The sequence below is a fragment of the Gadus morhua genome, chromosome 9 (genome assembly GCF_902167405.1).
Source record: "Gadus morhua chromosome 9, gadMor3.0, whole genome shotgun sequence".
NCBI lineage: Eukaryota > Metazoa > Chordata > Actinopteri > Gadiformes > Gadidae > Gadus > Gadus morhua.
Window position 1 is genome coordinate 18,642,268 of NC_044056.1, and position 15,333 is coordinate 18,657,600.

Sequence of the window (15,333 nt, forward strand, 5' to 3'; positions counted from 1 at the left end):
TACTCATAAACCATGAAGTATGGGAGCATAATGCCCATACGACACTGTGAATCCCCGGTGAACTGGATCCCACACACGTGTAACAAACCTTGTCAATGTGCTGTCCCCTGCAGATCCAGAGAGACAAGGAGACCTTCTTCCCACTAGGGCCCTGCCCGGAGCCCAACACCCTCCCCGGCTCCTGCACACCCCCAGCCCCAGTCACAGGTAAGACCCATGGCCACGCTGAGGTTCAGAGACACAGTGCAGGTGCTCAGAACCCACTCTCTGTCTCAGTGGGGGTCTGTACCTAGAGCTACCATCCCTCTGCGAGGCATTGGTGCTAAATACCAGTCTGTTATGTCCCACCGCAAATATTTCCCAAAACAAAGTGTATGCCAAAGAGAGGGATGGTTCTGAGTTGGGCTTTTTTTTTTTTTTACGGAAATAATAACCACCACATTTTTGCGTTCAAACAAAGAGGTCTGTTATGTAACCAACGTACGAGGAGCCATTTCCCTGAGCCACGTAGCTCTGCTGTATTAGCATATAGTCCTGTAGCTCTGATGGATTTCCATGGAACACAGCAGTTACCCGACGGAGTGGAGTCGGTAGGTGGGTGAAGGTTCAGACACACCAGGACCATTAATCAAAAGTACCATCATTCATAAAAAAGTTTTCTGAAGCAGTAACCACAGCGATCACATAATAACACGGCGCCAATTGCACAAATCGACAGCGAACCGAGACTACACATTAAAATCCCAAGAGACAACCTTAAGGACTCAGAAGATCAGGGAAGGTGGAGGTTGATGGTGTGGTCTACGTTGAGTCACCTTGCGGTCCGTGCACAGACAAGAAGTCAGGGTTAGAGAGAACCCATGTCTCTGTAGGGTGGGACCACACAACCCCCCCCTCCCGTAGGATTACAGTCGGATCCCATTGGGCTCTGACCAAGGAAGTAGTGACGTGGTAACTACATTACGGAGACCAAAGACTCTTACCAAGAGGATGAAAAATATATTTAGACATACGTACACATGCCCAGAAAAACCCGTGATCATATCAGATTTGTTCATTTAATTAAGAAAGAGATTAGTTTAGTTCTTTATCCGTCTCTCTGCTGCCAGGGCTTTTCTCTCTACTCCTCAATTTCCCATTAACAAAATCGCAATGGACACACTTCCTTCCACCAGAGGCAATTAGGTAATACAACTGAACATGCTTCATGCTTTAGTTAAGTCAAGGGGCCCTCGTTTAAGGGCAAGATATGACATGGAAAATGTCAAGTACACACACCATGATTTTTTTTTTTCAGATTTCCTTATAATCGTCATCACTAAATTTGTTAACATTTTCCAGCACAATGTCAACATTTAAACAGATTGCTCATTTTCAGAACATGGCAACTGTTTTCACCAGTAGCTCAAAACACCAGCCCGTTGTTCAATCTGTTTAGTTTGACATTAGTCAGATCATGTCCTTCCTGCCCGCCCAATATAGCTGATGAGACAACTTGCAAAAGTCCAGACTCTGTGCCTCTCTCTTTCTCTTCCTTTATGTGACTCGCCCTGTGTGTGAGAGAGAGACACACACACACACACACACACACACACACACACACACACACACACACACACACACACACACACACACACACACACACACACACACACACACACACACACAGAGAAACATTGACACACACACCCACCACACAATGGGCATACATTTCTCCCTCCTTCCTCATCGTCTCTTCACTTCTCTCTTCTCTCTCTTTCCCAACTCTTTCAGTCTTTTTTCTGTGGTCTGGTTGCTATGAGGTCAGCTTCCTGTCTGAGGGTATTGCATCCAGTGCTGCAATAGGTTGTTACATGAAAGAAAACCTCTGTAGTAGCCGTAAAGTTGTTGGTAGTGCTCTTCATTATTGTTTACATATTTAAAAGTACAAACAAGTCAATAATTGTGTTTTTCATTACTTACCCCAATCACAATGTTAAACCTGCATTATGTAACTTAATACATTTTGCCATAGTGTGGACCAATTTTATGATTGTCCCATGAATAAATCTGATCTGCCAACTCGTTTGTTTTCTCTCTAAACTGATGTGGCGTAAAATGCAAGCAAATCATTTTGATCTCAAGTATTGCGCACTGCACTGAAAAGGACTGACATAATAAATGGTAATTACGTTGTGATTTAACCGGAGGGCAAGCTTCTTGCAGGAAGGGAAAGTTATTTTTTATTGCAGATTCAACGGTAAACACCATCTTGTTAAAAGCTTGGATCATGACATTTTCTAAAGGCAGATGTTTGAACCTTTATATTGTTAAAAGCCAACCGAATAACCGGGGTTGGTAGTTTTGAATCTTGCTTTGCGTTAAATCCTTTCTATACTGTCAGATACATGCCTGTCAACACTGCATGCGAGATGTTGACAGCAATTGACCTTAACACACCTTCTTGTCAATAAGTCAGTTCAGTGTACAGAGGGATGTGAACAACAAACAAGGGTGTTAAAGATCATTTTACCGTCTGGTTTCTGTATTAAAATGCATCCAAATATGTGAGGCTATTAGGAACGACCACAAAATTGGGCAGCTCTTTGATAAAGACAAGACAACAACTATTGAAGTGATACATCCAGAAGCACCGTTACTGTAAAGGGACTGTCCTCACCTTCATGCTCCTACGCAGACCGGGGTCTGTCCGCTCCCTGGGAGGGAGACGAAGTGGACCGCATGATCCAGGCGCACCCGGCGACCACCCATGATGCAGTGGAGCGTCTGACACCCAGCGTGGAACTGGATGACTGCGTCTTCAAAAAGGTACGTCAATGCACACACACACACACACACACACGCGCGCGCGCGCGAAGGCACGCACATACATTCAGTCTGGTTCATTTAGCTTTGGGGCGACCATCATGACCAGTGTTTGCTGTTGTTGTCGCTCCTGTAGCATGGTAACGATGCTTAGTGCTTTGCCGTGTAATTTTACACGCCGCATTATGGTCCTCTAGTGTCGAGACACCCTCAGGTTGAAAAACCGATCTCCCCGCATTTTCCCCACGTAGGTTCAGGAAATAACGAGCAGTTGCAGGGAATCTGTGAACCTAACACACCCTTTCCTCAAACGGAAAAATAGCCCCACGCCCCAAAATACAAATCGGCAGAAATGATCGGGGAAGCCTTCTGGTTCTACTTACTTGATGATTCCCACTGGGTTTTTTATGCAGCCGTTTTTCTACCTTGGTACCCCCCCCCCTCCCCCCCCAAAACACCGGCCCCTTATCCCCCAATCCCAAGCGCCCCCTGTTGGACACGTGAGTGGGGCAGCAGCCTGGGCCTCCACTACCCTCTGGAAGCCCAGGCTTCACAGTTAGGTGGGGAAGAAGGAGGAAAACAGGCGTGTGTGTGTGTGTGTGTGGGTGGGTGGGTGGGAGTGCGGGACAGACAGACAGACAGCCAATTGAATGAAAGAAAATGAGGGGGAAAAAGTCAGCCAGGGAGTTTCTCGTCTGCAGCCTCGCCGTCAGCACGCTCCCACTGACTCACAGAGGAGAGGGGCTCCTTTTTCCACCACGTTTGTTTGAACTCGGCACACTCAACTGACTCGCCTACCCGGCACACCCGCCATTATTTCATTGGGGTAATAACAACAGTGAAAACTATCAACCACAGAAGATGCAATCGTGGGTTATATATGCCTGACATTTTGGAAAGCATGTGCGTGTGTGTGTCTTCTCGGTGTGTTTGTATGGATGATGACGATGGCCATGTATAGACGGGCATCGTTTTGAAGCAGTAATATCTTCGGGCAATGCCTCCACGTTCAGCACCATTGTACCAGACGGGGCCGTTGATAAAATGCTCTCGTGTCCCTGCAGCCCGCGCCGCCCGGCTCCAGGCCGGAGTTCAGGCGGGGACGTTCGTCCTGGTCCTCCACCGACGACTCCTCCAGCCATCGACCCCCCAGTGTCTCCTCGCGGCACAGCGTGGACACGGCCTCCATGGACACGGCGTCCATGGACACGGCGTCCATGGACACGGCGTCCATGGACAGCACGTCGGTGGGGGCCAGCGACTCTGCCTCCCTCTGGAGCCCTGGAGGGCCGTGGAAGTCAGACGAAGAAGGTGAGCGGTCCAGCGTGGCTCTGACGTCGATGTCGAGGAAGGGAGCGTGTCCAATGCCAACGCTAATTGGCATTGTTGATTTGAGCTCGGGGTTATTCTTATTTGACGTGGACAGCCTCCATTAGTATACTAAGGCCACCGTTTTCTACTTTGAAACAGAACTCAATTGGTTTAAACGTTTTTTCAAAACTGTATAAAACCGATCTCTTCTCAAACTCGAAAAACAGCTATGCCCACCACAGTCTTGTTGAAGTATATCCTGGGGACAAGCCCGAGTCCCACAGACCCTCAATGCAGTACCCTGCCCCGTCTCTAGGGAGAGGGTGCACACCGGGGATAGAAGGCCTGGATGCGACGGGCGGAGAGGGGGAAGAGGGGAAGGACCATCTGCCGGACAACTCGGAGACGTCGGCCATCCTGCGGGCCTCCAACCGCTCGCTCTCGCCGTTCCGACGCCACAGCTGGGAGTCCGGCAGGGCCAACGTCCCCGGGCCCCCAGGGGACCCAGCGGAACCAGCGCCAGCGCAACGCAGGTCAGTGTGCAGAGAGACAAGCGTGCAGACGTACACAGACGCAGACACACACACGCAGATATAACCACACAGACACAATGACATGCTGACATTCGCCGTGACACACACGCACACGCACACACACACACACAAATCTATTGAGACACTCAATAGCTCACTCAACCCCTCACTCAACCCCTGTCAAAGGGGATCCCTGCTTAGGGAAACCCCTAACTTCTTTCCAACACTGGTTCTTGTGTCTCTTTCTACGTTTTCTCTTCTCCCGGGGCTTTATGGGAAAGGTCATTTTCCTATGTCACAAGGTCACACAGTGACCCCAGATCCGTCCAGATTCTGTAAACAGTTGAGCACTGAGTGGGCTGGGTCAAGAAGGAGAGCGGATGAGAAGAACCCCACACATTATTAAGATGTTATCCCTCTCTCTCTCTCTCTCCCTGCCTCGTTAATGCCTTGCAGACCAAGAACTACATATTTATAATTTATTAAATTCAAGCTCATTAAACAAATTATTTTGACAAACTCCCAAACTGAATATATAAGTCCTAAACCCAAGAGTGTGTGAATTAAAACGGATAATTCCATGCATTAATAGTATAAACAACAGTTGCCTATAAACAGCTGTTGCCAAACGCTAGCAGCTGTAGCTTTTGGCTTCGGGACACAACCCCGTTTGTCTCTTCAATGCACGCTCGCACTCTTGAAGGCCTGCTTCCCATATGCTCCTCTGCTTTCGTCACAATCCATACATTCCTCTTCTTAATCCATCGGTCCATCTGTCCATCCCTTCTTCCAGTTCACAAAGGATCTTGCCAGTGGAGGTGAGGCGAGCCAAACCACCCCTCCACCGGAGAAGGTATATATTCCATCCATCGCTCTTCTCATCCGTCTGTCTGTTCGCTTTCTGTCTGTCTCTCTGTATTTTTCCCCCCGTGGGGAAAAAAATCGTGGAAGGAAAGATGAGCATTTGACCATAAGAGCATAACTTTCCGTTTTAATATATAGAAATCCGTAAACTAAACTGAATCCGGAAACCAAGCTATTCATCATCCGCATGGATAGCCATGGGAACGACTGTGTATGTCATTATTTTTGCCCAGACAAATTGTTACGCTCACTAGTAGATCTGTCTAGCAGTATTGGCAGCGAAGATCAATCTGCCAATATTCAGACTCGCCTTCAGATAACATCACATCCCACTGCAACGGAGAATGTAAAACAAAAAAAAAAAATCTTTTTACCATTGCCCTCCATAACCCTTTTCTGGCGACCAGGGAATTTGTCGCCAGTGTGCCAAAGCAACTGGTCCCAGCGGCTCGTATTATACCTCCACAGCCCCGCCCCTACCTCCGTGCCCTACGACGCTGCATCACGGCTACTGAAACCCCATATCTTTCCATAGCGATGCGTTCACACGAAGGCCCCGCGGCTCTTGGCGCGTTTAACGGAAAGGAGTAATCCATGAACTGATACAAAGGAGCAAATGGCACAGAGAAGAAAACAAAAAAAGGAAAAACAAGGCATTCCCCGAGATGGAAACATAAACTCCACTTTGGTTCCTTCCAGTGTAGTGTATCAAGGACTCCGGCTACATGGGTAGAGTTCAGCACGCCGCGTCTCGGCCACCGTAAGTCTCCGGCCAGAGGTTTCCCCAGATGTTAACACCTGGCTACGGGTTTAAGGCCTACCAAGGAAGTTTGAAGCAGGGGCGTGTGTTCCTTCATGGCGTTCAGCCAACCTATGCCAAGGTTGTTATTTTTTTTGTAGAATTCGGTATTTATAAGTGCTTCGGGAAAGGGCTGTTGACCAATTAATTCTTTATCTAAAGCAGACCTAGACACGTCTCCCAGGCGTTTTTCATTACAAGGAGTGAATACGTGCACAATTGCGGCGGGATTCTAGTAAGTTCCATTTTGACTCACCGCTCCTACGTTTGAACCCCGTCCTGTAGGCATCATTAGTGTATTTATGTTCAGAGTCATTAAGGGTCCCCCCTCCTCTTCCATTCTTCAATGTCTAGTCCATTATTCCATCGCCATTTTCCTTTGTATTCTCTCATCATCCCTCTTTCCCATGGCTTCCACGCTCCGTCAATCCCATGTCATCAAGTCAATTCAATTAAAACAGAGATTACAGAGATTACAGGCACATGCGTTATTAACATGTCTGTAATCTCTGTATACACACAGACAATACAAAATGATATAAACATTTATGTAACTACAAATACAATTTGTATTTGTACAAAATAATTAAATAATTACAGCCAAGTAACTAAGGAGCTAGACCGGAAGGTTGCTAGTTCAATCCCCGGCTCCTCCTAGCTGCGTGTCAAGGTGTACCCGAGCCCGACACCGAACCCTATCTACTTCCAACGAGCTGGCTGTCAGCATGCATGGTAGACGCCTCCGTCGTGTGTGAATGTGTGTATGAATGGTTGTAGGTCGCTTTGGATAAAGGCGCCAGCTTAATGTCAATGTAAGTGTAACTGCCCCTTGAAGTGCATTTGTCAGGCGTTGTGGCTATGTCTGCCATCGGTGGGTTGACGGTGCCACACATTTGAATGCAACAATTGTGGCCATGTACTGCTTTTTTGTGTGGGTGTTTGTACTGTATACTGTACCGCAGTAAAGGAAGCCAAAACCTAACTAGGACTAGATGGTCAAACCCACATGACCAGCTCTGCAGAGCTATGTCGGTTGGAAAGAACAGGCTAGGAAGGAAAGAAGATCATATTTCCATGTCACTAGGCCTCAACATTTTCTAATCTCTGTTCTGTTCTAATCTCGCACGCCAAAGAGTGAGCCACACTAGATCGGATGTGCTTGCTGAAAAGAGTCATGCACTTCTAAAGCGTGCTGAAGTCTTGACTGTCATAGTAGGCATGTGTTTGATGCCTGAGAAAATCACTCTAGCTTTTATTTTGATGGTTAAGTCTTCATAAATGTTCATTGTCCATCTATGACCTTGCTATATATATGTTTATATACACACACACACACACACACACACACACACACACACACACACACACACACACACACACACACACACACACACACACACACCAGATGAGTTTTCTATTTCACATTCATGAGACAAAGAAACCACCTCAGACAATTCATGTCTGTTCTCCACCTCCTCCCCTCGTCCATCTAGCTTCAGTCTGGAAGGCCTGGAGGTCGGGAGGGCAGTCGGCCCAGGCCACTGCCTGCGTACGGGTGCGTATGACCGGGACGATCGGTCCGGGACAAAGGGGTCCTGGCTGGACAACCAGGAGAGGGGAGGGGGCTCTCTGGTCTCCCTCACAGAGGAGGAGCAGGAGGGAGACGCCAGCAGCCCCGTCAGCCAGGTGGGTGGACGCGTGCGTGCGTGCGTGTGTGTGTGTGTGTGTGTGTGTGTGTGTGAACGCGTTATCTTGGGCCTGCCTATGCACATGTGTTAACCATCCACCTCTCCTTCTCTCTGTCAGAGTGCTCACCGCGAGCTGTCCATGCAAACCAGCTGTCCCAGCAGCTCCCACCACCCACCCCTCACCAAGTCCATCTCCATGGTTGCCATCAGCCAGCGGGAAACTGACGGTGAGATTCTGCTCTGTGCTTGTTTTGTTTTTTTCCTACTCTACTGAAAATGTCTATCAATTCAATTATCTTCAATCTATTGAATCCATCATTTGTTGTTTTCTTCCCCTTCCCCCAAAATGTAATAATTTGTTGACAAAAATCGAAACAATTGGGGGAAATGCTTTATGTTGATCCTCCTCGCGCCCTTGTGCAACACCTCTTCAGCAAATGGCCGACCTCGGGTGAAGCGGCGTTTCAGCTTTTCCCTCAGTATTTCCCCACTCCTTCCCAAAACTAGAAGCCTCTTTTCTATTGGCTCTTTCTCCAGTGACGATGAAGGAGAGGGAGGGAGTAAGTACAGATGATTTTCGAAGCCCCAGAATGCCTGCTGTGGCATCGGTTTACCACTTCCCTCTCAGCTCTGCCCCTCCTATCCCCAGAGACAAATGCTCACTAAAAATGTGATTTGCTAAAAACCCTGGGAATAAAATGGACAGAACAATTATGTTGTGATGCATTTTGGTGTGATTGCTTGAATACAGAAAAAGTATTGCAATTCCAGCTACTACTTCGCAATCACTTTCGAAGTAGTGTTTTTTTTTTAGTTTTTGTAATAAACATTTGTATTTTACCAGGTCATATTTTTGTCCTATCTATTTAATTTCTTGGTTTTAAAATGTGACCCGTCCCAAATTGTGTGTCCATATTAACTGGCTCTAGCCCCTGACCCTGACCATGACCCTGTCGGTCAGTGTGTGCCATGAGTTGATTCAGTGTGTGTCCTCTATGTCCATCCTGCCCTCGTGTTGCCAGTCCCTTAATCACACCTGTAACATTTTAACATTTGATTCCAAACAGCACCCTTAACCTAAGATGGCAAGTTTCTACACACGCCAAAACAAAGAGAAGAGCAGTAAATGTTTCTCCAGTTTTAAAGTCACCTCTGTTGTTCTCAAAAAAAAAAGTAGATGGTTGTCATTGGCTAATGTAGTATATCTTTTGTCTGAAAAAAGCTTGAAAACAAACTTGGTCAGTGGCCTGGCCTTAAGAACTAGATCATAGTCACATATTTAACTCCATGATAACAGCTGTGTGGCGCCACTAGGTTATCAAATTTCATAGGGGGAACCAGACTTTACAGGAACATGGAATATTTTTGGAACTCAAATCGAGAACCATTTGAGTACTCGCACTATACCATGTGTGTTGTCGAGCGTTTTCTTGCATGGTAATCTATTTATATCCCAATAACCTGTCATGTGATTGTATAGTTGAAGTTTATGAATTCTCTAGTCCCCAAGCTCCACTTGGGGACTGGTTGTTTCTGTGAGGTCGTACTGTTGTTTAATGCTGTTTATAATTGTAGCCTCACTAGCTGTTGTCTGTCTGGTTTCCTACTGTAGGGGTTGGGTCTTTCTCCACTACCGCTGGGTCACTGGAATACAGGTGAGAATCAAAATATATATATATGTGTGTGTGTTTGCAGACAAACGTATTCAAATATTGTGGATTTTAATCTTACCACTAGCGTTTGTTAGCAGAAAAGCCAAGACCAACTGTGGTCAAGCCTTTGCATTCAAACACGGAATCCCTTCCTGCCCTGTTAGTATCTGTGAAGAGGAACCGGGCCCATTGAGGAGCAACAGCGAGCGGGGAGTAGTTGGAGGAGGAGTCGGTGGGACCAAGGTCAGCCGGACGTTCAGCTACCTCCGCAGCAAGATGAGCAAGAAAAGCAAGGTCAGCCTCCCTCCTTGTTGTTGTTTTGACAGAACATGGCAGCCAAGGGCCCAGGTTTTGTTCTTTCTTTTTTTCTTTCTTACACTCACACGCAAGCACTCAAGCACGATGCCTGTGTGTCGCTATAGGCGCGGCAGATTGCCTAATCTTGTGTTCCCTATAAGCTGGAGACGGCGGTGCAGCTGTGTGGTCTGTTCAACCCGCAGACTGCTGGTGACATCACCCTATGCCTGCTCCCAGACCGCCTTTGTCACCGTCTGTCTGTTTCTACCATGGAAAATTCCTTGCATTCAAGGAGTTCTCCTTCTGAGATTCTCAGAAGGAGAACTTTATTACGCACTCGGAGAGAGACACGCACACGCACGCACGCACGCACGCATGCACGCACGCACGCATGCACGCGCACGCACACGCACATTATACAAGGGGGTCAAAGGGTTTTTTGTTCGGTTATTGGTCTGTAATCTCAAATAAAGCATATTTTACTAAGGTGAAACCATGCATATCTGAATGTGAGTGTGCCTTCCTCGTAGAAACAAACTATTTAGTGTGTTTGTCTGTTGGGGTATGAGGGGGAAGTGATACGGCAGGAAGGAAGAGGATGGGTTACGATACTCTGCAGCAATGTTTTGCACAAATCTTTCACACATTTAAATGGTACAGCGGAAGCTTGTTTGCTGGTGCGTGCGTGTGGGTGCTAACTTCCCGATTTATGCCAGACATACAAGTGTTGTCAAACTGTGTGCGACCGTTGTCATCATATTCCAAGAAAACGGAGAGAAACACAGGACGTAAATTCCAGCGAGAGAAAGACGTTCTCTCTTCTCAAAAGTTCTCATTAAGGAAAGCAACATGACATAAAAACCAAACCAAGGCAGAGATCAGGACCGTTTCAGGAATGCTGTGTAAAAGGATCCAACGCTCCATTAGGAAGCGAGGAATAGGAGAAACCATTGCCGACGAGGTAGGACAAAGACATTGATGATTAAGGCTGTGTATCTTTGAAGAAATGCAGCTTAATGCTCGGTGTGATTTGATTATTTAATGATTTGATTCAGTGTGTCAGGCTTGATGTGATTTTACGGACTCATAAGCCCTGACTCACTCTCGCTTTCTGTAGTACCCCATTATGGGAGAGATTAGAGAATTGTTTCCGTCCATGTTAAACGCTGTGTATCTAGGAAACCAGACCATAATACCGCCTGCTTGTTTATTGCACAGCGAACGGCAGCGGTGTGTTGTGACGTACGGGGCGCTCTCTCTCCCTGGTTGGTCGGAAATGAGCGCTGACCTGGGCTCTTAAGGCCCGTAGCGGGTACGGACTGGAGCCAGCACCAGAATAGAACGGCACAGAGACATGGAACAGAGGAGGAAACCCGTCACTTCACCAAGGCGGCCGTTTATCCCTCTTCGCTCAGCAGATTAGTGTTCCTCACCAGAGCGATGTGTCCTATTTGGGAGCAGCCACCTCTGTGGGGCGGCTATTCAGCGTATTTACAGTGGCAGGGGAGACGTATAATCTATTGTGGTTGATGGCAAGGACATTTGACAGGGATTTATCACAAGCAGGCATGGTTCTGTACCGCTGTGAAAAAACGTAAGCAGGGCCAATAGACTGCTCTGTGCGAGATGCTCTGGGTTTTATCTGAGGGGACGAGGGAAGTGTTAGACGTCGAGTCACAACAATCTTTAAACAGTGTGTATAGTGTACAGTTAATATGGATAACAAGAACGATATTTCCTTTTTCGTGCTATTAATAGATTGGAATTTAAATAGCAACGGGTGATTTGTTTTAGTGACATTATGATTGATTATAATGTAGAAGGATATGTGCTAAAGTGATACACACCGTTGTGGGAAGCTCAAGTTCGGTTGTGTTAAATGGTATAGTGGGATTGATTTTTACTTTATTTAACGAGGTAAAAGTCTTATAGGGATAAAAACTATTTGTCAAGAGAGACCTGGCCAAAAGGGCAGCATAGAACAGACGATACATATGTTTCCAACAAATAAGACACACAATCTACACGCAATTAAAAGACAGTTCTGGCAATTCAAGTGAAGCATCCTACACGTATCTATGGAGGATCATTGCCTAGGTGTTGACAATCTGCGGTCACCGTCGCCGTCCGATGACACGATGCTAAGCGCCTCTCCTCTTTCACAGGGGAGTGACAAAGAGAAGAGGGGAGAGAAGGAACGCGAGGGCAAGGAGCGAGAGAAGAGGCCAGTGAACGGCCACGCCTTCTCGCCGGCCTCGCACCCCCCCAGCGGCGCCTGCCCCCACTGTGGCCGCCTCTTCCTGGCCAAGGACACCTTCCTCTGCACCAGTAAGTCCACGTCCCAGACACCTTGTGGGTTGTTGTGCATGTGTGAGAGGCCGCTGCCCGATCAATTATGAAGGCACTCCCTGATATTGAAACAATAAAAGAAAATATCAGAAACGTTGCCAAGACTCGGGTGAAGACAATTAGTTCAGATAAAAACCTGCCTTGCAGAACCAATTCCAGTCGTGAAGGCAGCCCGGCATATATAGGTTGTGTGCATTTGCCAACTTTGTCCTACCAAATAATTTTTGCAGTCCTGGGTTAAACACATTAATTACTTGCATTAATTGCACCCATCGTGTGGACCGAGCACAGACAACTACTCATTGGATTAAATTGAATCAATTAATGTAACGTTGCTCAGGACGTCCATTACTTTCTTTAAAAAGTTCCATTAATGTTTAAAGGCTCTCATTGTGTTATTCGCTATATTGTTTTGCTATAGAGGAGAATGGGGTGAGAGGATCATTTCCAGTAAGGCTTAATTCCCTGGCCGTGTAAACAACAAAACGTTTAATAATAACCAGACGTTAGGTCGGCGGAGAGATCTCCGTCTGGTACCGCAGGACTACTGGAAGTGGATGCATAAATATTATAAAATGAGCGGTGTACAATCTCGCAATTGCACGGTAGAGTTCAGTCAGTGGGGGGGTGGTATATGTGGGTATTGGGGTGTGTGGGTTTATGATGAAGTTGGTATGTGGGAGGACCAAAGCCTTTGGGTGGGTGTTAATGTGTGTGTGTGTGTGTGTGGGGGGGGGGCTGTAGTTGGTGTGTGTGTATGGTTTAATTTGTACATACACTCACCAACTTTGTAGTTGGTGAGTGTATGGGTTCTAATTGTAATTCTGTAATTCTTCATCCCTGATCATCGAGTCCTCTTCCTCTTTGTTGCGCCATCTTCTCCCTCACCGTATTCTTTCCCATCCGTCAGCTCCACGTCACACATCCGCTATAGTCAGCCTCTTAGAATTCCTTTTGTTGGAACCATCTTCAGAAATGTGACTTTCTGGTAAGTGACTATTTCTCTGGTAGACCCAGCAAGTGGGCGTCTAATCTACTTATCTTCAGATATGTCGATTTGGTGGCCAAGGCTCTCTTCTCAATATGATATCAGCACCACTGATGCCAGTGTTGACGTACGAGAGGAGTCCGGTATGTCATGTGTTGGGACGGGGACGGCATCGGAAGGGCCGAGTTCCTGCAGACCCAGCCCAACGACTCCTGGTCGGGTTTCTGTGCGGGACGAACAGACTATCTTTGGCCGGACGGTCCACACTCAAACAGTACTTTCCCACACAAAAGGGCCTGAAAAAGCAGTAGAAATGTTTGCCAATTGTTGGGCTGTTCCACAAGTAGCGGGAACAGAGGAAGTATCCCTTTTAGCCCTACGGCCCACTCTCCTAAAGTCTTGCAACCTGTTGCATCATTCGTGCCGAGGGGGCGGTGTGTGTGGGGGGGGAGGGGGTTGGAGGTCGACTTGTGCGCACGTGTGTGTGTGTGTGTGTGTGTGTGTGTGTGTGTTTGAGCCGAGAAGAGAGCTCATGGCAGCTGCGAGTGGCCGCGGCACGGCGGCGCATCAGCCTGTGTGACAATGTTGCTCCGACTGCCGTTGCCGTGGAGACAAACTTCCTGTTTGATACACAAGAGAGACGGGAGCTGGCGTCATAGCCTGTGAAAGGCGCACTGTATGTGTGACTGTATGACAGAGGGAGAGAAAATGTATGAGTGCCTTTGTGTGTGTGTGCCTGTGTGTGTATGCTGCTGTGTGTGTGTGTGGGGGTTGTGTGTGCACCGCCTTTGTGTGTGTGTGCGTGTGTTTTTGCGCTGAGACAACTGGTGAGATTGTCGAGGTGGAACACTGGAGCGTATTTTGCCAGTGAGGGCTGTGGCTGGTGGGAGATGCAGGAGAATGTACTGTTTGTGTCAGCCGGCTGACTGTACTCCCACACCTACGGCAGTGCTTTAAGAAGGCCTCTCAAACAGCAGAACGCCACTTCACCGACACGCATCAGCAGACATGTCATGCCTTTGAATAATTCAGTACTTCATTTGCATTTGACGCCATGGCAGTGCATTAGCTGGGATAAATTCATGACTAATTATCAAAAATGTATACAGGCGGCACTCGTGGAGTGTACCGGATGGAGGTTTTGTTTGATTTTATATTGTCTCGGAGTGGTCTTGTCATGAAATGTAAGATTCATTATGAGTTAAGTGAATTATGATTATTAATGATGAATTGGTCAATTCATCATTGAAGGTGATGACAATGAGTTATGTCCCTAACATATCTGTCTTGGTTGATTTCAGACTGTGGTGTTCATGTCCACAAGAACTGTAGAGAGAATTTGTCCATCTGCGCAAAGGCGAAAATGAAGGTACGATATGCACCCACCCGAACATACCCACGCACAAACAAACATGTGTGTAAACCTTAAGTATTCATGAAACTAAATATTCTTGAAACTTTCAATTACTTTCAACAAAAAAGTAGCCACTTCTGTTACTGGGTTTAGAACTGTGAATGCTTACAGCAAACTAATTCCTGTCGCCCGTTGTCCACAGCAGCAGCTATTTCCAACAGAAGCCGCCACGGGTACAGCTGTCAACCTGAGGAGTAAATGTAAGTAGTTGGCCACAGTCATGCTAGTTAGCCACACACATGGTAGTTCACCACATGAATCGTAGTTAGCCACACCCATTCTAGTTAGATAAACATTCAGGCAAAACCTATTTTTGCCGTTGTCTATTTACCGTCTGATTTTTGAGGAAGCAAGCAACTCAAATAAGGTCTGAATTGCGACTAGACCATCAATCAATGACACTTTGTGTCCAGAGCAAAATATCTTGGAAAAATATTTTCAGCTTGGTGTCAAACCATGCATCAACTATTTTGCGCAATCTCCTAAAAACACTCATTGTGGTCTTTCGTTTAAAGCAATCATCGTTTTGGACGTTTGATGTATGTATTAAATGTGGCTGAATCAGTTACCTCTTTCCAGAGCTTTCTTGTCCTTTCTCTAGGGCTTTCATTCAATGTATTTGTTTTGGCTTTG

At 46.8% G+C, this 15,333-nt stretch overlaps 1 protein-coding gene across 8 annotated transcripts in view; it reads left to right on the top strand.

Moving 5' to 3' along the window:
- The window catches only part of akap13 (A-kinase anchoring protein 13), an 80,935-nt gene that overhangs the window by 43,356 nt on the left and 22,246 nt on the right, over nt 1-15,333 (top strand). For 6 of the 8 annotated variants that reach the window (XM_030366105.1, XM_030366107.1, XM_030366101.1 and 3 more), the window contains 12 exons: nt 114-207; nt 2,678-2,808; nt 3,870-4,116; nt 4,433-4,649; nt 5,443-5,502; nt 7,806-7,998; nt 8,119-8,227; nt 9,613-9,655; nt 9,817-9,946; nt 12,115-12,277; nt 14,588-14,655; nt 14,843-14,900. In XM_030366105.1, coding sequence (XP_030221965.1) covers nt 114-207; nt 2,678-2,808; nt 3,870-4,116; nt 4,433-4,649; nt 5,443-5,502; nt 7,806-7,998; nt 8,119-8,227; nt 9,613-9,655; nt 9,817-9,946; nt 12,115-12,277; nt 14,588-14,655; nt 14,843-14,900 — 1,513 coding nt within the window. The remainder of the gene's footprint in view (nt 1-113; nt 208-2,677; nt 2,809-3,869; nt 4,117-4,432; nt 4,650-5,442; nt 5,503-7,805; nt 7,999-8,118; nt 8,228-9,612; nt 9,656-9,816; nt 9,947-12,114; nt 12,278-14,587; nt 14,656-14,842; nt 14,901-15,333) is intronic. The other 2 variants (XM_030366102.1, XM_030366108.1) reach the window with 2 other exon arrangements.